The 22454-nt window shown below is 61.3% G+C and overlaps 1 protein-coding gene across 2 annotated transcripts in view; it reads left to right on the top strand.

The window, feature by feature from the left end:
• The first annotated feature begins 285 nt into the window (after positions 1-285).
• Positions 286-22454, top strand: part of PALM (paralemmin) — a 36738-nt gene continuing 14569 nt past the window's right edge. Inside the window, exons 1-4 of one of the 2 annotated variants that reach the window (XM_090027377.1) lie at positions 286-558; positions 15426-15474; positions 20466-20546; positions 21068-21198. In XM_090027377.1, coding sequence (XP_089883503.1) covers positions 554-558; positions 15426-15474; positions 20466-20546; positions 21068-21198 — 266 coding nt within the window. In that variant the 5' untranslated portion in view covers positions 286-553. The remainder of the gene's footprint in view (positions 559-15425; positions 15475-20465; positions 20547-21067; positions 21199-22454) is intronic. The other variant, XM_090027380.1, reaches the window with a different exon arrangement.

Below are 22454 nucleotides of genomic sequence, written 5' to 3'. Positions count from 1 at the left end.
GCCTTGCTCCCAGCGCTGCGCTCGCCCGGGCTAAATAAGGAGAGGCGGCTCAGGCCAGGCCAGGCCAGGCTGCAGGCGGGGAAGTGGAGATGTGCCAGCTCGGAGCGTGGATCCATCCTGGCCCTGCCTGGGCGCAAGGGGGCAAGGCGCCAGGTCTGTAGGAAAGCCTGCGAAGAGATGCAGGTCCAGGGCCTGGACAAGCCTCTCCGGAGGCTGCTTCGGGGGGCCTGCGGGCTGGGCGGCAGTGGCGGGCGATGCCCAGCAGACGGTGCTGTTAGGATGCTGGAGACTGGGAAGAGGAGGAAAAAAATAAAGCTCCCTTCCCATCCCCAGCTCAGCAATCCCGAGCCAGCCGCACGCCGGACAATAACCCAGCCGGGGATGCGGAGACACCCACCGCGGCTGCTCTGCCCGTGAGCCCAGGCCGCGAGAGCAGGGGGCACCGGCTGGGTGGGGGCTGCTGGCGCCGGCTTCCTTCCCCCCACCCGGTCCCTTCGCCTGGATCCTGCGAGCCGGAGCGTGAGCCAGCAAGGGGGCTGAGGAGGCTGGGAAAATGGAGTAAGTACCAGATCCTTTTTCCACCCCGCATCCCTCCTGGCCCAGCCCCACGCGTGCCCTCCATCCGTGCCCCCTCCAGCACAGCATCCTGCCTGCCACCCGGCTGGCCTCACCCCCCAGCGAGGATGCCCCGGGCTGGCGATGCTGCGCCGCCGGACCTGGCTTGCACCTGCAGGCCCAGCCCTGCCTTGTCTGGGAAGGTGACGGGGGCCGGAGACCCTGGCTGTGCCGGGGGCACGGCTGCATCCCCCCTTCTAGCTGCGACGCCGGGGTCCTGTGCTACCTGTTGTCACCAGCCGGCGTGGCCGTGGGGGGACGAGGGGGGGTTGGGGCGCAGAGCCCCCCACCCACCACGGTGCCCTCACCCGTGCCGTGACTCAGGTTCCAGCCCGCTGCACAGGCCCCGCGCGGCGATGCCGACATGATTGGTGTGTGCGTGTTGCAGCCGGGCCTGGAGAGCCCTGCTGAGGATCGGGCCCGGAGCGGGGCGCAGTGCCGGGCACCGGGGAGGGTGGGGAAGGGGCTGGGTGGCGGTGGGGGGGCACGGTTGTCTGCAAGGGGTGAGCACATGGCGCCTTCCCCTTCCCCTGCCCCTTGGAGCCAGCTTTGGGCATGATCTCTGGGAGGGGTGGGCAGGTTTGCCATGGCTCGGTGCCCTCCAGGTAGCTGGCTGCGGGGACGGTGGGTGCAGGGGGCCAGGCTGGGCCGGCTCTGCTTTCCTGGTGGCACCTTCCCTTCGCTGCCGGGGGCCGGCTGAGCTACAGGTTTCCCAGAGGCAGCAGGAATCTGTGCATGTCCTGGCTGGGATTCAGTGCCAGCTTTCGCGGGGGGAGCACCTAGCTCCCTGCTGGCACTGCCAGGGGAGGGAGGCATCTCCTCCCCGGAGCCCCTGCCCCAGGCTGCTGGCTGGCCAGCTGGTAGCCAGATGCCAGGTGCGCAACAGGTCCCGCTGGCAGGTGAGACGGGGCCCCAGTGCCATGCCCTGCTCCGTGCCCTGGAGCCTGGGGAGGTGGCTCTGCTTGCAGAGTGGGACCCAGGCGCAGGGGCAAGAGCGTGGATGTAGTGTATGGGGGTGCAACATCAGCCTCTTCCAGCAGGGGGTGCTGTCAGGAGCAGGGCAAAAAGCCTTGGCCGTGGGAGGGGACAGAGGGCGCGTGGTGAGCACGCTGGATGTCCGGGGCTGGGGTCACTTCGTTTCTGGGGCAGCAGGTGTGAGCAATGTGGAGGAAGGGGTCAGCATTGGGGGTGGGGGCAGCTGAGGAACCCGGGGCCCATTACTAGCTCTGGGAGGAAGCAGTGGGATCTCGCGGTTTGAGCAAAGGGGGCTGGGAACCGAGACCCTTGCGGGTTTCTTCCCAAGACTAGGGGGTGGGAGGGGAGTGTGGTGCACTGGTCGGAGTAAGAGGGTGGCTAGCTATAGGCCCAGCTCTTTGGTGTGACCTGGGGCACTGCCCTCTCCGATGGGGGGGAAGGATAAGACAAAGACTGGCCGAGTGCTTGTGATGAAACCAAGCTCTACCCCGGCTCTGCCACCGTGGCTTGCTGTGGCCTTGGCTATGTCCCTTAATGAGAGTGCTGCCCCTCAGTGCCGTCTCTGCGCCTCGCTTTGCTTCTCCATAAAATGGGGAGAGTCATCCTCCCCTGCCTGGTAGGGCTGCCCTGAGCATAGACGCCCTGTGGAGTGTGGCATCCTGATGCCAGGGCCCTCTGATATGTCTCGCCACCTGGGGGTGGCTGCCTCGCTGCCCAGGTTTATACATGTACCTTCCCCTCAGCCGCTGGAAACTTTAGCACAAGGGAACTCTCTATTGCTGAGGCCTCTGGCTGCTCCGTGCAGGGGGTCTCGGTTAGCACCGGCACCTGCCGGGATTAATGGGTCCCCCTCACAGCTCCAATCTCTGCAGCTTGGGCTCCAGGCAGTATCAGCGAGACGCTGCTGGCCTCGGCGGGGCCCAGCCTTGTGCTACCTGCTCTGTGAGCAGACGCCAGCAGCCTCCATCTCGGAGGTTGTAAAAGGAGCAGAGTCAGGTCCTGGGCGGGAACTTGGTAAAGCCTCGAGGTGCAGCTGCTTGCCTGGGACCCCAACACTTGGCTTCCTCTGTCTGCTTCAACGTCCCAGGTCTCCCATCTCTTGCCCGGTGGTGGGATCTGAAAGCAGAGGACCCTCTGAGCCCATTCAGTGCTGGATTTCCCCGTTCAAAGCCCCAGCACGGATTTAGACCAGAGACAGGCTCCCCTTGGCAAAGGGCCCGCTGACTCCACGAATGCAGATGGAGCCAGCTCTGGGAACTGCAAGGAGCTGGGGCTGGTCAGCCTCATTCATGATCTTGGTTTCACTCTGTAGCTGCGTCTGGGCTGCGGGCTCCTGTGGGGGGGTGCTCGGGTTTTATTTTAATATGGAAACATGGTAGTTCTTCAAAACAGTGGTGGCTGGTGAAGGAAGCACCAGAGGATTGAAGGGAGGGATCCAGGGGGGATGCAGAGGCCTGGGAGCAGCAGCGCTGGACTGGAGGAGTTGGACTGGAGTCTGAGTTGTTCAAAGAGGGTCTCTGAGGTGGGGTGGGGGGTCTTGTAATAACCAAGCCAGCACCTGCTGAGAAGGGAACACGTGGAGGGGACAAAAGGGGGTGTTCTGCATATCCGGGCCCCTCGTGCTTTGCTTTGCAGCTCGCCTGCCCCTGCCTGGGTGTAAGAAGTGGAGTGAAAGGATGGATGGGGGGGGGCCAGGTTCTGCCTGGGGAGGATGATCCTGTCTGCCCACGGGTATTGCCGCTGATGTTCTGGATGCCCCATGGAGATCAAGCTCCCCCATGCTTGGTGCTGTACGTGGGCATGGCAAGGGGCATCCAGATTACAGCAGGAGACAAGGGGGGGGATGGAGAGCAGAGGCGAGGGGAGGGTGCATGGGGGCCTGGGGCAGAGGATCTGAAGGAGATTAGAAACCTTTGGCCAGGACCTAGACCAGGGGTGGGCAAAATACAGCCCGGGGGCCGAATCCGGCCCACCAGGCCATTCTGTCCAGCCTGCGGGGCCCCTAAAACATTTAGAAAATTAAATATTTATTTGCTCCTGGCTGCCTGTCAAAGATGACAGAAGCCAGGGGCAGTAGGACCCAGGGGAAGCTAGATGCAGGACCCAGCATCAAGGCCCCCCATCCCCGCCCCCCCAACTAGAAGAGAGTTCTGGCCTAGGACCGTGGGGCTGTTCCTGCTTCCCTGCACTGGAGAGGGAAATGTGGGCCTCAACAGCTTACCAAAACTCGGTAAGTGGCCCTTCGCCTAAAATAATTGCCCACCCCTGATCTAGACCTAGATCCCCAGTGTCTGAGCTGAGCCCCAAGCACCTGGGCTCCCCTGGCTTTCCAGCAGGCCAGCTTGCCCGGAGGTGCCGGATCCGGCGCCGGGGTGAAGAGTTTGTGGCCGCCACTCGCCCATTCATAGCCGGGGCGGGTTCTTCGAGGTGAGGCCTATCCCGGCGGGGGGTTCCTCTTACTGGAACAGGCCTGGAAACCAAAGTGTCTCGAGGCTGCTTGACCCCATGATTGGAGAGAGCTGTAACTTTCCAATCAAGCTGCCTCCCTGAACCCCTGCCATCAAATATTCATGGAATCCATTTTCTCCTGGCACTCTCAGCCCACGTCGGAGCCCGGTGAAGCCATCTCCTTCGCTCTAATGCATCCAGCACTTGCGGGAGCCTGGGGCTGTCTCCATTTTCTCCTCCTCCTCCTTGCTGGGCAGGGGCTGGTGGGAAAGGCACGTGCCCCCCCGCAAAAGGAAAAAAAACGGGAAGGGGGAAGCACTGGGCTAGTGAATGGTGTGGGGGGAAGGGGATGTGGGAAGCTGGTAATGTGCGAGGAGGTGGCAAAGGATTGGTGGAGAAGGGGCGGCACTTGCTCGAGGGCCTGGATCAGATGCGGCTGCTTCTGGGGTGGAGAGCAGGCTGCACGGCATGGGAGGCGGATCACACGTCTGAGAGGAGCCCCGGGAGGATCTGCGCACCTATGGTGGATTGGGCTGTGGCTTGTCTGTAGAAGCCCACAGCACCGGCCCTGTCGATTTTTGAACCCCCGCCCAGGCCCAGAGACATCTGTACGTGAAACTCACGGTGGCTGAGCCCCAAGGGCCGGCATCTCTCAGGTCGTGGAAAGCCAGGACCCTAAAGGGCATTAGGAGCTCAGCCCCACTGCAGGTGCCTAATTCCATTTGGCTCCTATTGGCAAATCCCAGCCTGGATCTTTCCAATGAGCCCCACGGGCCGAGTATAGGATGCAGCTTGCAGCCTCTCAAAGCATCGGGAGTTGCCGGGGCCCGTCTACACTCCCTCTAGCCGCCTTGCTGGTGCAGGTGGTGCCGACAGGAAGGGGAGCAGAGCTGCCCTAGTGTAGACGCGGCTCAGGCACCAGCCCGGGGCCGCCACGGCCCTGGCTCTCGAAGCAGGCGGGAGGGAGCGGCGGTCACCAGAGCTGCTGTTGGGAAACTTGAAACCGCCCTTTGCACATTTGGATGCTGCAGCGGGGGGAAAAAAAAAAAGCCAGAGGAAGGCAAATAAACACGGCTGTTCTGTGGCTGGGGAAAGAAACAAAAGGTCATGGGCTTTCCTCCAGGAGCATGGAAAAAGGCCTGGTCAGCACCGGGGGAGAGGCAGAAGGCGTGAGCAGGGCGGCACGTGTGCGCGGGAGGCTCGGAGATGAGGCGGGGAAAGCTAACGGCACAGCTGGGCTGTGAATTCAGTGCTGGTTCCCACGTGGATGCACAGCCCACAGGCTCGCTTACCCTTCCCATGCGTCAAGTGCGTCCACACAGGCCCTTAGCGCGGACAGATTCCCAGTTCGTGGGGCCCTGTGTGGGGCTCGGATCTGATGGAGCTTCATTAACGGAGGGGGACAAGGGGGGTCTCGGGGTTTATGACTATGTAGAGGAAGGCGGGGGGGGCTGGCCAATGCCCGGTGTCCGGAAACCCCGGGGGCGTCCTCGGGAGAGCACCAGACTGGCAAGAAACGAGCCCTGTCCGTTCCTCCTCTTTTGCCGGCGGGTGTCTGGGGCAACGGGGTTGCGGTTTCCAGCTTTTGGGGGCTGGAAACAACCTCTCGTGGGATCCCGGGACTCTGGGCGCTGGGGATTTAACTGAGATTGGCCGCGCTAGGAGGGAGGGGTTTTGAGGGTGCATCTTTGCCCGCGGGGAGCATCAAGGCATCGCGGTCGGGGGCTGTTTGCAAAGCAGGGCTGATCCCCAGCGGCTGATCTACGTGGGGCTCAGCTGGGCTCGCCCTCCTCCGGGATTGCAGGAGCGGTGTGCCGGGCGCGCGCGCTCTGGATGGTGCTGGACGTGGCGGGTGACGGTGCGCGCGCGCGCGTGAACGGGGAGGGTGTAGGAGTGGGTGCCGTCACCGGGGTGACGCCGCAGGGCTGGCACCGGCGAGCCGGGTGCTGATTTCCGGTGCTGCTCAGCCCGGCTGTTCCCAGACAGGCGGCTGGCGGCCCCCCCCCGGGGCCAGCCCCTCCGCACTTCTGGGTATATTTTATTTCCAGGCCAGACTCGTCCCCCTCCCCTGCTCGGCTCTGCCTCCCCTCCTGCACATCGCCCGGGTCCCTGGATGCCTGGTTAATCTCCGTTACCATGGCGACGTTGCCAGGGCACCCGCCTCCCAGTCGTGCAAACCATAAATCACCAATAAGTGGCTTCTGCACACGGAGAGCCAGACCCAACCGCCCCGGCCCGGCGGAGCTGGGGAGACGGAGCGGCCCTGCGACGGGTCCAGCTGTGCCCCCCCAAGCCAGCTGTGCTTTGCCTTCGCCACCCCCACCGAGGTCCCACGAGCAGGAGCGGGGAGCTGGCAGCAAGGGCACGAACGTGGCTCCGTGATGCCCAGGACCCCCTGGTCCAGTCCAGCTGGGTGGGTTTTGCCTCCCTGCTTCTGAGATGCCATCGGCTGTCTCTGGGAGCTGTGGGGCGAGGAGCAGAGGGCGAGCGCCCCAGCCCTGCCCGTGCCATTCCCGTAACCCGCCTTGCTGATAATCACACCTTAATTAACTTAACCTGACAGCGGCTCCCCAGAGATGGGCACACAGCCTCCCTGCTCCACCGATTGCTTCTTGCCAGCCAGACACTCCCATCCCCTTCAGCCTCCTTGGTCTCTCCCAGGCCCGCGTCCGCCTGAGCGACCGAGGCCGTGCCCGGGTTTAGTGCCTGGTTTAGTGCCAGGTCCCTGGGAGGGGTCGTGGGCTGCGGGCGCCTGAAGGAGGAGAAGCAGGTGGGATCTGGGTGCTGCAACCGGAAAGCAGCTGCAAACTCAGCCCCATCCCGGGGACGCTGCATTGCTGCTTGTGGACCCGCCAAAGGTGTCGGAGCAGCCGGGCTGGGGCAGGAGGGAGAGGTGCGGGGAGGGTGGAAGGTGGCAGCCAAGAGCTGGGAAGTCCCTGGGCTGTGGTGTCTTGGCCTCCTGTTCTCCTCCTAGCTTGCAAACTCAATGCAAAGGCTTGCACGAGGCCGGGATCGGGCTGGCTTACACGAGGCTGGGCTGCAACACGGGTTGAGGGCAGGTCGTTCCCCCAGGGCCGGGGGCGGGGAAGGAAGGCCTGGCCCACGTTGCATCTTCCTAGGCCAGGACGTGTTCCTGGCTGGTAGCCCAGGAATGCAGAGGCCGCGGCAGTCGCTGGCAATGGAGGAGAGACAGGAACGGGCCGTTTCGGAGGTGGCTGAAACGCTCAGAGCTCGGGGTCTAGGTGGGCGCCTGGCCAAGCCCCTTCCACGTCTGGAAGCGATCGTATCCTGGTCTGAACTTGGCACGTGGCTTTGGGACAGCCTGGCCCGGGCTTGGCCAGCCGCTGGCCCCGGGGCAGGGGGCTCTGGGGGCGAGCTTGGCACCACCCCACCATCCATGCCTGGGAGCTCAGTGGGAAGGTCTAGAGCTGCCTTCAAGGCTGATTTTAGGGGAAGGGGTGCATGTGGTTCGTGAGTCAGTACGGTACAGGCCTTGGCAGAGCCAAGATGAGCCCCTCCATCCACAGAGCTTGTTCCTGCAACACACCTCCTCCGACGCCAGCAATCGCAGGGTGCGTGCTCTTTGGTGGCAGGTGGGTAAATACAGTAATGGCTTCTGGTTGAGATCTCTCCAGCGCTCCCCCCCCAAGCCCATCGCCACCAGTGCCAGCCTGCGGTGAGATATGAGGGAGGAAAAAAGGCCTGGAAGGATTTCACTGGATGGACAATGTCTTTTTCCTCCGTGTTTTTACCTCTTCTCTGCTGCGCAGCTCTTAGTTCTGGTTGACAAAGCCCCGCACCCCGCCAGAGATGGTGCCCGGCCATAGCCATCTGCGCGATCATTGCTAATGGGCCGGGCTGTCACCGCCTTATTTACGAGGAGCCATTTAACGCAGCCGTGACCGTACGCGGTGCCTCTGCCTGGCCGTGGGCAGCGATGACCTGAGCTGTCCCCTCGCTGCCGGCCTCCGCGCCAATCCCCGCCTGCCCAGCCGGAGGCTTTGCTTTGCCAGCGCCGCGGCTGAGCCAGGAGCAGACGGCAGTGGCTGGATGCCGTAAGGAGCCTGGGAATGACTTTCGAAGGGGCCGAGCCAGGCTGAGACCCCGCTTCAGCTACCCCGGCGGGTAAAGGCCCATAAAGGCAGAGCAGAGGGCCCTGTGGCCACCTCTTACTCGGCACGGACCTGTTCTCAAGACGTGCGACGTGTCTCCTAAACCCCCCGGGACTATGGGGAAAATAACGTCTTTGGCTTTAGAAACCATCTCTGCCCTTACTGATGGCAAAGAAAAGTTTGAAACCGCCTGGGCATGGCTGGGGCACCACGACGCCAGCTCGTCTCGGGGCTCCTACAGTGGCTCGTGACTCTCAGAAGCACTGGGGGGGTTTTGTGGGGATGGAGGGGGAGAGGCCCCAGCCCACGACTTGCTCTGCCGCGGATCACGGGACACTTTTCCCTGCGGTGATCTCAGCCAGCGACTGCAGCGCTGACCTTTCTGCCCGCTCCGTGCCAGACGACAGCTCCTGGCGAAAGGAAGCGAGGCTGGGCAACGCGGTATTGCCAGCTGTCTACGGGGCAGGTTCCCAAAGGGCGGGGGCTGCCTGGCCCGTCTCCCCCCGGGTGATTGATGCCCGGTGTCTCCCGCTCCCCCGGCTCTGGCTCTGGCTCTGGCCCGGCAGAGCGGTGATATTTGGAAATCGCTCCCCTCCCATGATCTCAGCCCGGCAGAGTTCGGCGAAAACAATCGGGGAAGGGAAGGGGCGTCCGATCTCATTGTTGGGCGTTGCGTTCCCCGGGCGGGAGCTCTGGAACAGAAGGCACAGGGCCAAGCATGACAAACAGGCTTGGCTGCCTGGACACGGTGCCTGCGTGCGCCTCTGAAGCGCCGCCACCTCCATCCTTCACGTCGCCCGGTGCGAAAGGACCGCAGCCGCGAACCCTGCCCTGCTGCCTGGATTTCGCGCCCTGCTCGGATCCCAGCGCCGGGGGGAAGGAGGGACGAGCGCCCACGGGCACGCAGCTCCATTCCCAACCCTGCCCCGCGCCGCGTCCGGGGCCCACCACGCACGCGCGGCCCACCTCCTGCTGTCCATTTGTCACTGGGGGGGTTTATTAGGTTTTTTTATTATTTTGCCATGGCTGCATGTCAAGCAGCCTCCCCAGATATATCAATTCCTTAATGGGGATTTATAAATACATCTCTTCTGCCTCCCACGCCGCCTCCGGTAGCAAACACCATCTGCAGAGAGTGTAACCTGCAGTCGCTCGCTAACCAGATTAAAGAGCAGGGAGGAAGCGTGGCAGGGAGGCTTGGAGGAGCCAGCCCCTTGCTCCGTTCGTGTAGCCTGGCAGCACGGGGGGCTAGAGGTGGCGGTGATGGAGATCGAGGTTGTCTCGCACGGGGCTCAGCTCCTAGGAGAGGCCTTATAGGAGCTGAGAGTCCTCAGCACAGGATTGGACCTTGGTACCGTATTTTCTTGCATAAACACGCACTTTCCACACCCCCCAGCTCCACTGGGGGAAATTCAGGTGCCGGTTACATGTGAAAAAGATGGATCCCCACAGACCTGGAGACTTGGTGGGAGCAAAGCCGGGGCCATGTTAAGTGCTGTGGCCACGGTACTTAATGCTGCCACGGCTTCCCCGCCGCCAAATCTCAGGCCCCCGGAGGCGCTCCGAGGACAGCTGACCTGGCACTACGTGCGCAAGGTCAGACTCAGTGCATGGCCCCAGATGCAGAGACCCCAAACCTGACATTTTACTCTTTCCACCCCACCCCCCCCACCTTTGGGGCTTTCCAAAAAAGAAAGGTGCTTTATTTTCAAGGGGGTGGACTAGGCAAGAAAATGCAGTCCTGGAAGGTGCTCTGAGCCCCGCTGTCCTCTGTGCACCTGCGGGGCACAGCTAACCAGATTAAAGAGCAGGGAGGTGCTGATATACCTGGTCGGGGCTTTGCTGGCTCTCAGACCCAGCTCCTCCCCGGCTGCGCCTGTGACTCTGGACCATGGGCCAGTGCTGGGGGAGAGAGCGACTGGAGCATTTTTCACCTCACTTGCATGCTTCAAATGGGATACAGGGCCGTTAGCAGCACGGCCGCACGTGGCTTCGCGGTGCCAGTGCAAGGCAAGACGCTTTGAGGAAGGGGCTGTGAAGCAGCCGGTGCCGCGCTGCAGCTTGGCATCACAAGGGGAGAGAGGCTTGACGTGCATTCGAGGGGAAGGGCAGGTGGGTGGTAGGTGCAAGGTTTGGGGGGTTTTTAGGCTTCCTCCACTGCATGTCGGCTGTGGGCTGTGCCAATGCTCCTGCTGGGATCCAAGCCGGAGGTTCCCAGCTAGCGGGCCTTGCCCCGCCATTTGGGGTCAGACCAATTGCTGCATTTGGGGGCAGGAAGGAATTTGACCCCCTGGTCAGATGGGTACAGATTTTGGGGGGTGGGTTGCCTTCCTCTGTAGCAGGGGCACGGTTTCTACCTGGAGCGCGTATCATCGACCCTTTACAGCAGCAACACGCTGTCTGCCACGGTGCCCCGGCTTTCCCTGTGGCAGGTTCGGGCGTGATGCCCCGTGCCAGGGTCAACGGTAGTTTCACAAAGAGGTCAGATGACGGACGGGCCTGCAATGGTCGGGACAGGGCTGATCCTGCCTCAAGCAGGGGTTGCGCTGGCTGTGCCCCGCAGGTCCCTTCCAGCCTCACTTCCCTGTGAAACCACATACCGAGGACTACTTTATCTGCTCTGAGCCTGGCCCGCTCTTCGCACCGGTGGGTCCGGGCTGCCGGAGGAAGGCTCAGGGCCCTGAGCATCCGGCGACGGGCACAGAGGGGCTGCTCAGCCCCACGATGCGGTCACGGCGCTGCGCGGTCCGAGGACCATGAAGGGGGTTGGCAACGCTCAAGGGGTCTGCAGAGAACCAGCTGCCACTTCACAGCTGGCAGCGCCCGCTGCTTCGTGAGATGTCTGCAGGTTGCTGGATGAGGCACGAGCTAATGCTGCCTCCAGCCGGCCGAGGGCACGTTGGCATCTTATAACCTGTAACCGAGCTCCATGCCAACAGGATTTGTTAACGGGCCCCTGTTAGTCAACCACGTGCCTTGCGATTGCAGCCAAACAGGTTCAGGATCCCGCGGTGCCAGGAGCTGTACGAGCCCAGGGCAGTGTCCTGAACAGCTTGCAATATAAACAGGCGGGGGAGGCTGACAAAGGAGAGAGGAAAAGGAGCGCAGCGGTGGAGCCAGATGCCGGCGGTTAGCCCAGCGCCGCGAACACTGATACAGGGGATCGTGTGGCACCTGCTTTATGCCGAAGGGCAGCCAGAAATAATGTGAGCCCCCGCACAAGACCGGACCGGAGCCAAGGGTCTGCTTGATGCTATTGTGAGGGGCTGCGAGCAGCGTTCGGAAATGCTCCGGGCTTTAAATCTGAACCGTTTTAATGCAAGAAGCCAAAAAAGGGAAGATTTTGAAGGAGCCTGTACAGTTCTGGGGGGACTAAAAGTCTTGATGTTTTCTCAGGGGGGGAAATTGCCCAAAAAATCCAATTTTTTTCTCCTGTAAGCACTTTTCTTTGTGTTTAACGCCTCTTTTGAATTGTGGGTTTCCCTGGGGGGAGAAAAAAAACAGGAGACTCTCCTATGGAGTGAACACATTTGTTTAGGAAAACTAGAGCCATTTGTCACTGGGAGACAGGGGAAATAGCAGTGGAAAAGGTGACGGGTTTGGGTTTTTTTCCTACCAGCTGAAGTTTGAATTCGGCTCCGGAGAGATGATTCTGTTTTGTGTCCGTGACGGCTTTTTTACCCACAGTAGGCTTGATTAATAGTCGTAGATGGATGACTCGATCCAACTCGACAGATCGCTCGATCGAACGTCCTCAAGTCCAGACCTGAGCATCTCACGGATGGAGGCTGCTCTCTCTTTTCCTTTTTGGGGGGCTTGGTGTGAGCACATGTTTCAGCCCAGCTCTTTCAATGTCACGGAGGCCGGGATCGAGTGTCTCGGGCGGGAGACTCATCCCATCAGCCTTCACCTCCCCGAAGGGGGGTTCAACGGAGGACAGAGCACCCTGCTTTTCAAGCCGGGGTGCTGCAAGCGAGAGCCGTAGCCCTGGGCGGCTTCGTCCATGCACCGAGGGGTGAGGGCATGGGGCTGGGTGTGTAGCTGGGTTGGTTTTTTTTCATCTTTGCTTCGCTGTAATGGCTTTTTCTCATGTGGATCAGCCTGGGCACGCAGTAGCGAATGCTCCATCTCCTCCCCACCCTTTCCCATGAGACCGTTTGCCTCCCCCCCAGCCAACCGGACACGAAGCTGCCGTGCACTGCAGAGTTTTCCCCTCGTTTGTGAGCAGGACGGCGGCACCCGGGCGCCCCCACCACTAGGCACTGGATGCCCACGCGGCACAAGGCCACCTCTGCCGCAAGGAGCTTGCAGATGGGCTGCAAAGCGAAACAGAGAGAGGGCCAGGGACACCGGAGGGGGCAGCAGCAGAAGGCTGGAGGTTTAACCACTGCCCTGCGCTTCCTGCCTGGCGCCAACGCTTTGAGCAGAGGTTAGCTGCAAAGGCAGCTGGGTGGTGGAGGAGGGTTGCAGTCGGAAGGGGGCCAAGGTGCACACTTGGCCTACCAGACCAGGCTCCAAGACTCGTGATGCCCCCGGCCCGGTATGGATGGGGGCTGTGACGCAAGCAGCCCCCCGCCAGCCAGCAGGCCCCATCTGCAAATGCCACGATGCCGCAGCCAGGCGCTGGTTGCTGCTGCGGCCTCATCCCAGCCAAGCTCTGCCACTGCCTGCCCCGTGGGCCACGGGGAGCGGTTCTCCAGGATCCGTTTTAATTAGGCTCTGAGAGCCGGGCCGGCTTTCGGCGAGCGGGGCTGGCTGGCGGCTCCCCAGGTCCCGGTGTGTGAACGGCACGTGACCCACATCCTGCAGCCAGCCTGGCACCAGGGCTCCTGTCCAGGGCGGGGGCTCCTGGGACCGCGCTGTAATGGATTTGCACATAACCACAGGCAGAAATGCAGACGAGAGACGCTTCCCCCAACCCCCACCCTCGCGTGCTCATCCTTCCTCCGTCTGCTCGGGAGCGCGCTAGCCCCCGAGGCAGCCGTCCGCCTGGGAAATAGTCAAGGCCACGGTCGCGAAGCCGGTCCCGTGATGCAGGTGGGGGTGGGAGATGCAGGTAGGACGGAGATTCCTCTCCCAGGCGTATGGCTTGGGTCAGGCCCGGACCCAGGAGCGAGGCGAGACCCCGGCGCCAGCGCCGCGGAGGAGGGCAGGCCACTGAGGATCTGGGGCAGGGCATGTCTCTGCCACTGGCAACCTGTGGGGCCCTGGGCACAACACTTCACCCCTCTGCGGTCCGTCTCTGCACGGTACACAGTGGAAACCCCTTCTCTGCCTGTCGCATCTGCTCCTGGGGTGCGTACAGCCCCTAGCACGAGAGCCGGGCCTCCTGCTCTCACACGTCCAGCAAGGGTCTGGTCCTGCCTCTGTCTGGTGACGACCCCACCATCAGAGGAGGTGGCATTTTACTCCCTCCCGCTGGCGGCTGCCTGTGTTGGAAAGGAGCTGTACACCGGGAAGGAAGACCAGGCTCGCACCTTCGTGGCCACTGTTTGGGGCTGGGGGCAGGGTGGTGGAGGGGTGGCACAGCGGGGCCCCTGGGAGACATGGCTGTCACAGCTGGCCCGTGGCCACGTGGCATCTCGCTGGTGTCTGCAGGGCCACGGAGGAGTGATTTCAGGCTGCCCGACCCCCATCTCTGAGTCGTCGGCAGAGATGCCAGTCTCCGGAGGCGTGGGACTGTCCCAGCTGAGCCAAGAGGGGCCCAGAGTGAGCCTGGACAGGGCAGAGCCGTGGCATCTCCCTCTGAATGGAGGAGGCATTGCCGGCTCTGAAGTGACTTGCCCGGGGTCACACGGGGAGCCTGTGGCAGAGGTAAAAATTGGTCTCCACCCCCAGCCTCAGATGCAAGCCCATCCTTTGCTGGAGAAGCACAGCACAGATGCTCTGACCCCGCTGCCCCGGAGCAGGCACCAGAAGCGGGCTCAAGCTTTCTCAGTGCAGCCGCATTTTGCTCCAGCTGCCTCGGCTGGAAATCGGGGTCAGACGGACACTTGTTACCGGCACAGACAGACGGGGAGGGCGTCACTGTTTTGCTTTAGCTTTTGATTCTTGAGAAGGGGCTTTGCGAGAGCCGCTTCGTAAGACCCCGCAGGCATTGCTCGTGGCCGTGGGGAGTTGAGAAGTGAAAAGGAAGCTGCAGTCTGCGGTCTAGATTGCCGAGGAGAGCAAAACCCCGTGTCTCCCACGTCTTGCTTGGCGTAGCAGCGGAGAATGGGAAAGCAGCGGTTTGCGATGCACTGCCCGGAGCCACGTTTATATTGGAATAAGTGGATCCACGCGGGGTTTGATTGGCATAAAGACAGAAGCAGTAAAATTGTCTTGTGTAGCTCGCACGCCCATACATCAAAGCTGTGGGGGGGGAGCTCTACCTGGGATCTCTTGAGTGCATGTTAACAACCATGTACAGAAGCAAAGTGCTGCTTCCCCTGCTTTACCTGCAGCGGGTGCGGGCGCGACGTCTTCTGTTGGGTCGGCGGGGCGGTGGTTTTGCAAAGAGTCGAGATGCCAGACAAATCTGCGATGGTTTGCAGAGGACGTGACTGTGGAGGTCCCTTCCAGCCCTGCTGCCCTGGGATTGTGGTATACGGCCCCCATACCCTCGCGTTCGTCCCCAGCAATGTCCCTCCCGTCTCCGTACAACACAGTTCCACCTGGATAAAAACAACTAGGCCTCGAAAGCAAAGCCGAAGTCTTTAAATGATATAATCACCGGCTATTTTTTTTCCGCGCGACGCTGGCTTCGTTCAGCACGCACTGCTTCAGCCCCAGCGGTTGGAGGCTGGGAAAAGCGTAAGCAGCTGGAAGCGAGGGGGGGTGATCATGGAAAGTGTTAGTCAACCTTAATAACAGAGCCAGTGGCCAGCGGCCCCTGTAATTAGCATTTCTATAGCCCTTTCCATTTTCGAATCCCTTGGAGCGGAGGTATCTGCCGCTCTCTTAATGTCACCAGCTCCCTCCGTTTGTCTGCTTGAAGGCCGAGGCAGGGAAACTGAGTCGCGGGGAGAATCCAAGGGGGATGGGGACCCATTCAGAGGCCTCAAGGACAAGGAGGAGAGCTCAGGCAGAGCAGACAAAGGAATGAAGGAGAACTGGAAAGGAAGAGGAAAGTTCCACTGCTGTCTGCGTGCTGCGTCCGGTTATGCACAATGGGTCTATTGATGGCTGCACACATGCACACACAAACCCACACACACACACACTTCACCCCCCTGCTTCCCCAGCCTGTCTCACGTCCTCTTCTCCCTCCATTCATGCTCTGCCCTCTCGTTGCAGGGTCATCGAGGCTAGCACCACTCAACAGGAGAGGCTGCAGGCCATCGCGGTAAGTGGATCCCGCCCGTCTCTTCCCATCCTGATGCATTGGACAATGACCCCGGCGTTCGGGTCTTTACTGAGTGAGCAGAGACCCAGATGGGCAAAGGCAGCAAACCCTTCCCCAGCATCGTTGCTGTGTGTTTTTCACCTGCTGCCACCCCCACAGGTGGCTGCATGTCAGCGCTGGGCCTCGAATGTGGTATATGAAGCGTCGTGACGTGTACAAGCGCCCTTGGAGCTCAGAGCTGCTGGAAGCGCGGCGTTTCGAGCCCCTTGGAAATGCAGCCGGGAGCAAAGTGTAAATCACCCTGGTCACATTCGTGGATGGCAGGGAAGTCTGGGATAGAAATAACCAGCATCCCTCAAAATGATGAGATGGGGCGGGGAGAATGGCCCGAGGCAAAGCTGATTGTTAGTCTGGTGAGCTGAGTTATGCCAGCAGGGAGTTGGGCCCCAGATCCGTACGCACCCGAGCCTCTTGGTTTTGTTTCCGAGATGGAGAGAGGTCCCAGGCCCCGAGCTAAGGTTTGTATCTAACACCAGTGTCGCAGGATGGGAGCGAGCATCCTGGGACGTAGGTCTCCCGTGCCGCCCACCGGCTTCCACTGCTGCAGCATTTGTCACACATGGGGTGGTGCAGAAATCAAGCTGCAGGGAGCACAGAGGTTTATGCCTTTCTCCTGGGGACTATGGGGTGGGCGGTGCTTCTCCAGGGTCCCTCAGCCTTGCCCTGATTCTCCTGCCGTGCACAGTTGGCACCCTCATTAGCCCCAGTGCCCCCAAATCAATGGGGCAGTGGCATCCTCGGCAGCAGTGACCCCGTGCCATGAAAGATGTGGGCTCCTGATCCACAAAGAGCGCATGTGCGTTGCTGGAAAGCAGTGCCAGGCCCCAAGGATGTGGTAATGTTGCCTTTGCAAAAGCACTGTCTCACGAGCAGGTGGCTTGTGCCAGTCCTCCGGGGTTCGTGTCACAGCTGCTGCCTCTCTGGTCAGAGCAGAGCTGGCGTGGTGTTTTTCCTGCGCCGGGGATAGTGTGTGCGTGCATGCGTGTGCATGCATATATGTGTGTATGTATGTGTGCTTCAAGCTAAGAGGTAGGGCAGCCTTGGGGCTGCTCTGGTCTTAGCCAGGTACCTGAACTGGCCTGGAATAAGAGGAGCGAAGGGACTGCTTGAATCCTTCTACTGCTCCCTACAGTCAGTGCCTCACTGCGGGGCCAAGGGAAGGCCATGGCAGGCCCCCAGTCCTTCAAATCCCTTTCCTTCCCCCTGGGGCTAATTATTTCCCTGTTCCTTCACTGGGGCCTTGCTCTGCGAGGAGAAAATGACTCTCAGGGGAGCCGATCTGACAGCTTCTCGCTCCCCGGCAGCCTCATGGAAGGCGCCTGGCGCCACTGGAGAAGGCGCGTCTGGCTCAGGTACCAGCTCAGCTGGCGCACACGGCAGGGGAATAGGAGTCGGGATGCCTGGGTTCTGCGACTGATTCACTGCAGGCTCTAAGGGACGTCTCTGGGCCTTGTGAAATGCAGGTGGAGATTGCTACGGGGCAGCTGAGACACTTAATGAACCAGCCAAAGTAGCATTAGGACTGTTAATTGTTACCGTATTTTCTAACATACAATGCAGGTGGAGATTGCTACGGGGCAGCTGAGATGCTTAATGAGCCAGCCAGGGTATCATTATAACTGTTAATTATTACCGTATTTTCTGGCGTACAACACATCCCGGGATAAGAGACTGGAAAGGCAGGCTGAAAACAGATCTATCCTTGTAGCAAGTGGCTGAGTGACATCGAACCAGTACTCCAATTTCTTGCAGGGCTTCATCTAGTTACTACCAAAGCCCTGAAAAAAGAAGCCATGCATGGGTTGAGAGAGGGGACTGGCAATCCCAGAGGCAAGGACCTGAGTGCCTCCTGCCAGGCACCTGCTCCCCAGGAGATGGTGAGCTCGGGAGCACTCAGGATCTGGCCTGCAGACTCATAGCAGAAGGTCCCCAGGCTTTAGGTGGGGATGGATGCAAGTGCGCAGAGCTGGCCCGGCACACGAGTGCCAGCTGGATGCAGGGCAGCGCGAGGCAGCGACCAGCGCGGTCCTTGCCCGGCTGCGGCAGGCTGGCCTTGTGCCCACCCCTTTGTGTGGCAGCCTCGGCTCCAGCTTTCCCAGCTCGGGTTGTTATCGGGTTGGGCTCGGCTGCACAAAGAGCAAATTGTTTGGGGCTGCGGGGGGAAAACGGAGACGCTTTCCATCCAGGGGACATGGCCAGGCGGACTCGGGGAAAGGAATCTGGGCAGATCCCAGCGCCGCGCAGGGACCCCAGCGCCGCCTGGGTCTCCTCTTGCTACCAGGTGCGAGGTCGCTGGAAGTGATGAAGCTGCATGGTCCACACACACACGTGGCTGGACCTGTCCAGGGGTCTGGTCCCAGCCATGCTGGGTGGCTTTGGGCAGACCACCCCCAGTCCCCTTCTGGAGAGTGGGTCCAAGGGGTTTCCAGTGATGCCTCTAGCCCCCATATCAGCCAGGCCACTGTTACTAGTGCTGATTATTACCGTATGTGCTCACGTACAACACATCCTGGAATAAGATGCACTCCTTGCTTTGAAAGGCAGAATGAAATGCGGGGGAGGAAAGCTCTGTCCTTGTAGCAAGCTCCTCTGTGGCCTTCTCCCATGGGTGCCTCGGTTTCCCCACCCACCCTATGCCAGCAGGAGGAGCTGTGGGTTGTTCCCTCCAAATTAGGGCCTGAATCAGCTTGCACCAAGCACGGGGTTATTCTAAGCAGCCTCGCGCTCACGCCCGCCCCGCCTGAGAACCACGTGTCCCAGGCAGTGGAATTCAATTACAGCTCTCCCGGGACAACACGGGGGTAAATGAAGGGCAGATACGTTCAGTGCAAGCCCGGCGCAGAAAGCAAACTCACGCCAGGCCCCTCGTGCACCCACCTCACCAGGCCTGGCTCTGCAGGAAGGTCCCAGGGTGGGAGCGTCTGAGTGAGACCCCAGGTGCAACGTGCTCGGTGCTGCACGAGTGCGCGTTGGGGAGAGGCGACTGCTGCCCCCAGAGCTTTACACTCAGAGAAAGGGGAGGGACGTTCCTACACTCGGGAAGCCGGGAATTGTGTTCAGCTCTCCCCCAGCAGCGTTTCAGAGCTGCCGATCACCCTTGCCTCGAGACTGCTGCACTTCATACTGGCTTCCAGCCACCGCCCCGGGATGCTCAGGACTTGGAGGGTCCCAGATGTGCCTGGGGGGGCTGGAAGCAGCGCAGGGCCAGCAGCCAAGGGACCTGGGGGCATTGCCGTGGCAGTCACTGGGGCCGGGCCTGGCTGCATTGCATCATCAAGGAAAATGCCTGGCCTGGCAAGGAGGAGTCTTTGGTTTCGGTGCACAGGGAGGACACAATAGCAGCCTTGATAGCATCCTGCAGAGAGTACCTGGCTCCCTTCCAGCCCTCCCCCTGGCTTGTCTCCCCTCTCCCACTACTGCCTTGCTGCCTGCCACGTCACTCAGCATCGATCGTGGGCCAAGCAGCCTATCGATCTCCTGGCAGAGGCCTGTGCAGGGAGGGGGTGCTCAGCTGTGCTTCCAGGCCCTTGGGCAGCTGTCTCCGTGGCTGGGGAGGCAGGGAGCTGGGCCCTGCAGACGTGGGACGCTCACGCACGAGCTCCAGGAGTGTCTTAGCCTGATGCCCGTGGGCAGCCCAGAGTCCAGGGGTCCATAGCCCAAATGCTCTGCCTGGTGTAATAAAAGGGGGCCTGGGGGGTCAGTGGTGGGCAAATCCCCTCCCCCAAGGAGCTCTGCAGGGCTGGGAAGGGTGGTGGGGCAAGGTGGTTGCATTTAAAGGGTGGGAAGGCAGGAGAAAGGGGCAGTGCCATGGACCGGGCCAGAAGTTGCACTGTCCGGCCCCCTGGATTTGCAGAGATGCAGCACTGGTGTGTGCGGCTGTGCATGCCGGGGTGCACGGTGGAGCGGGCACAACTGTGCAACTGTAGCACGGCGCTTTCATTGCTGCTTCACGACGTCTGGGTGTCGTGCTCTGTGCGTGTAGGGTTGAGGCCCGGGCTGGCTGTCAGGTGCCGGGTATGAAATCCTCCAGCGCTTTGCCCCTGTACATCCAGGTGTTGGGCATCACGTGATGGTTGTGTTGTGTTTGTCGGGCATGGTGCATGCAAGCGTGTGTCACACGGTACCATGATGGTACATGGCTCGCCTGTGTTGCTGGGCATGGTGTTGTTGCCATGTGCATCGTGCAAGTGTGCGCACAACAGCTGTTGTGTGTTGCCTGTAGCTTTGTACCATCGCAGACCCCTCCCCCCGCCGTGTGTGTAGCAGTCGTGCCTTGTGCAGGTGTCATGGCTGTGATGCCCGGTGTGCTCCGCACTGTTGTGTATCATCACAGCTGCAGCATCTGGATGGGATAAAAATGCAGAGCGGCTGGGGGTGGGGTGGGCAGGGGGGCTAAGGGAGGGCAGCAAGAAGCCAATAAGGGGGAGAGGCCAAGGGGAAGACTGGTGGGAGCTGCCTGAGCACTCCAGGCAGAAAGGAAATGGAGAGAGACACAGGGAAGGGCACCTCCATCCACCCCAGCCCAGCCAGGGAGGGCTTCCTGAGCAACCTGCCCCAGCTCAACAGGCTTCGGACCAGGTTCTCAGTGGATATAAACCCCCTTGGCCCTGACATTGCCTCTGCTGAGGAAGCAGAGTCCCCCATATAAACGTTGGTGGATGTTTGGGAATGGTCAAGAGCTTTGGGGACCCAGCCTGGCTGTGGGAGACCTTAGCGAGGGCCCCAAACCTGCGAGACATCTGGGGTGTTCCGAGATCACTCTGAGCCAAAGCATCTGATGGGGTGCGAGGGTCCGCTCCCCGGCTTTGCAGCTCCCGCCGGCTGTCCCGAGGGTTGTTGAAAGGTGCAGCTCCCCTCTGCTGCCATCATTGAGGCCTTGCTGGGCTCGGCAACGGACCCTTTACTTGCTCCCTCTCCCCTTGTGCCTTCAGGAGAAGCGGAAACGTCAGACAGAGATCGAGAATAAAAGGCGCCAGCTCGAGGACGACAGACGCCAGCTCCAGCATCTCAAGGTAGCGGCTCTGCCCTGGGCCTGGTCGGGACTCAGGCTGCGAAATGGGGCCAGATGGAGAACTGCGACCCTCCAGTGTCTAACTCTGCTAAACCTGGTGGGAGCGAGGTGCCAGCGGGGGAAGCGAGCACCTAAATCCCTTTGCCTCAGGTTCTACCTGGGCCATGCCTGGTGGGTGCACAGATCGTACTAGGCGGTCCTGGGATCAATCTTACAGCACAAAGGCCCTGGAGATCATTGCCCAGATGCTGGCCAGAGCCAGTCCCCTGCAGCAGAGACATCTCCCGGCCGTAGCAGTTCTCCGGGTCCCCATTACCTCGCCACCCCCCACACCGAAACAGCTCCTCCCAGGCTCAGGGTACCTCTAAAGCAGGCTTCCCCCTCCCCTCCCATTGGGAGACCCCTTCCAGGTGGATCCCCGGTGCTGCCCTGAGTGCTCCCCTTGGTGTCCCTCAAGTCCTGGCAGAAATGTGACCCCCATTTCTCCATGCTCTCAACTCCCCCCCCCTCCCCCCCCCCCAGTCCAAGGCCCTGCGGGAGAGATGGCTGCTGGAAGGCACCCCCTCGTCTGCCTCCGAAGAGGACGAGGCCATGAAGAAGCAGATGCAGGAGGATGAGGCGAAGACCAGGGAGCTTGAGGAAACCATCCAGAGGTAACGGCGAAGGCGCGGGGCGATGTCAGCCCAGGAGGGGGGCTGCGAGGGGCGTGCAGGGCTGGCAGGGGAAAGAGGAAGCAGGGCAGTAGTGAATGGAGGCACAGGGGCAGCACTGCTTTACACCAGCAGCCTCGCGTGTCCCTTCTCCACCCTCAGCCCGCCCCACATTTCTATCCCGGGTGATGCCCGAAGCCCGCGGGCTGGAGCTGAGCAGGTCGGCCAGACGAGGGTGCGTTCTCCGGGCATGATGGGTCGTGCTGCAGGGCTGGGCTGGCTTCTCCTACAGGAGGGGTTGGACCCGATGATCTGTAAGGTCCTTTCCAGCCCCTAACAACTAGGAAGCCACGAGAGCTCCGACTTGCCGCCCCGGCCGGCCCCGTGTTTGGGTGTCAGGACGCCCGGCTTCTCCTCCTGCTTCATGGACGAGCGCTGTCCAAGTGGTAGAAAAGGTGTTCAGGAGAGTCAGGACACCTGGGTTCCCATTTCTGGGGGGGGGTCTCATGGTTATAGTGGTGCCAGCGGGATCTAGGACTCCCGGGTCCTCTCCCTGCCCTGGCCCCCCATTGCAGATGGAGCCGTGCCCCATGCAAGGTTTACACCAGGACCTTGGAGATCCCTGCCTCGAGGTGCTCGCTGTCACGTATCCGGACGCCTGCTTCCCCTGGGCTTGGCCGGAGCGGGGACAGCGGCTCGCCGTACTCCCACTTCCCCAAGCTGGAGCGTGTCCCGCTGTGTTGCAACCGGGCCGGGGGCGGGAGGAAACGCCGCGCACAACGGCCCGGGCTTGGAGGAGCTGGCAGAGGAGAGAGGAGACAACTCGGGGCCGTATTGGGGAATGCAGTGGGCCCGAGGGCCCGGTTCCCTGCACTGCCTCCCACGATGGGCGGCGCCGACAGCCCTCCCCCACTACGGCCCCCCTGCCCAGGTTGCCGAGACACTGTTGGGAAGATCCCTCCTTCTAGGCAGTGATAACACTGAGCGCCAGGAGCTGGGTAGAGCATCTCCAGCCACTACCAGGATTTCCCTTTCTGATGGTGAATTCCCCCCGAGCACAATTTCAGAAGACCACGTGTTTCTCTGGCAAGGTGGCATCCCCTTCCTCAAGTGCAAGCGGCAGTCCTGAGCATGCCGTGCCCAGCAGATCCCATTTAGGGCCATTAGGAGTTGGCCTTATTTAAAGTGAAAATCCAATAGCAACTGTGAGAGGAGAGGAGAGGAGCGGTGGGGAGTGGGGGGGAGTGCATCCATCAGCC

Source organism: Crocodylus siamensis, chromosome 14, assembly GCF_052110815.1.
Source record: "Crocodylus siamensis isolate JL-2025a chromosome 14, ASM5211081v1, whole genome shotgun sequence".
Lineage (NCBI taxonomy): Eukaryota > Metazoa > Chordata > Crocodylia > Crocodylidae > Crocodylus > Crocodylus siamensis.
Note: the sequence above shows the minus strand (reverse complement) of the source record. Positions and strands in the feature narration are given on the sequence as shown.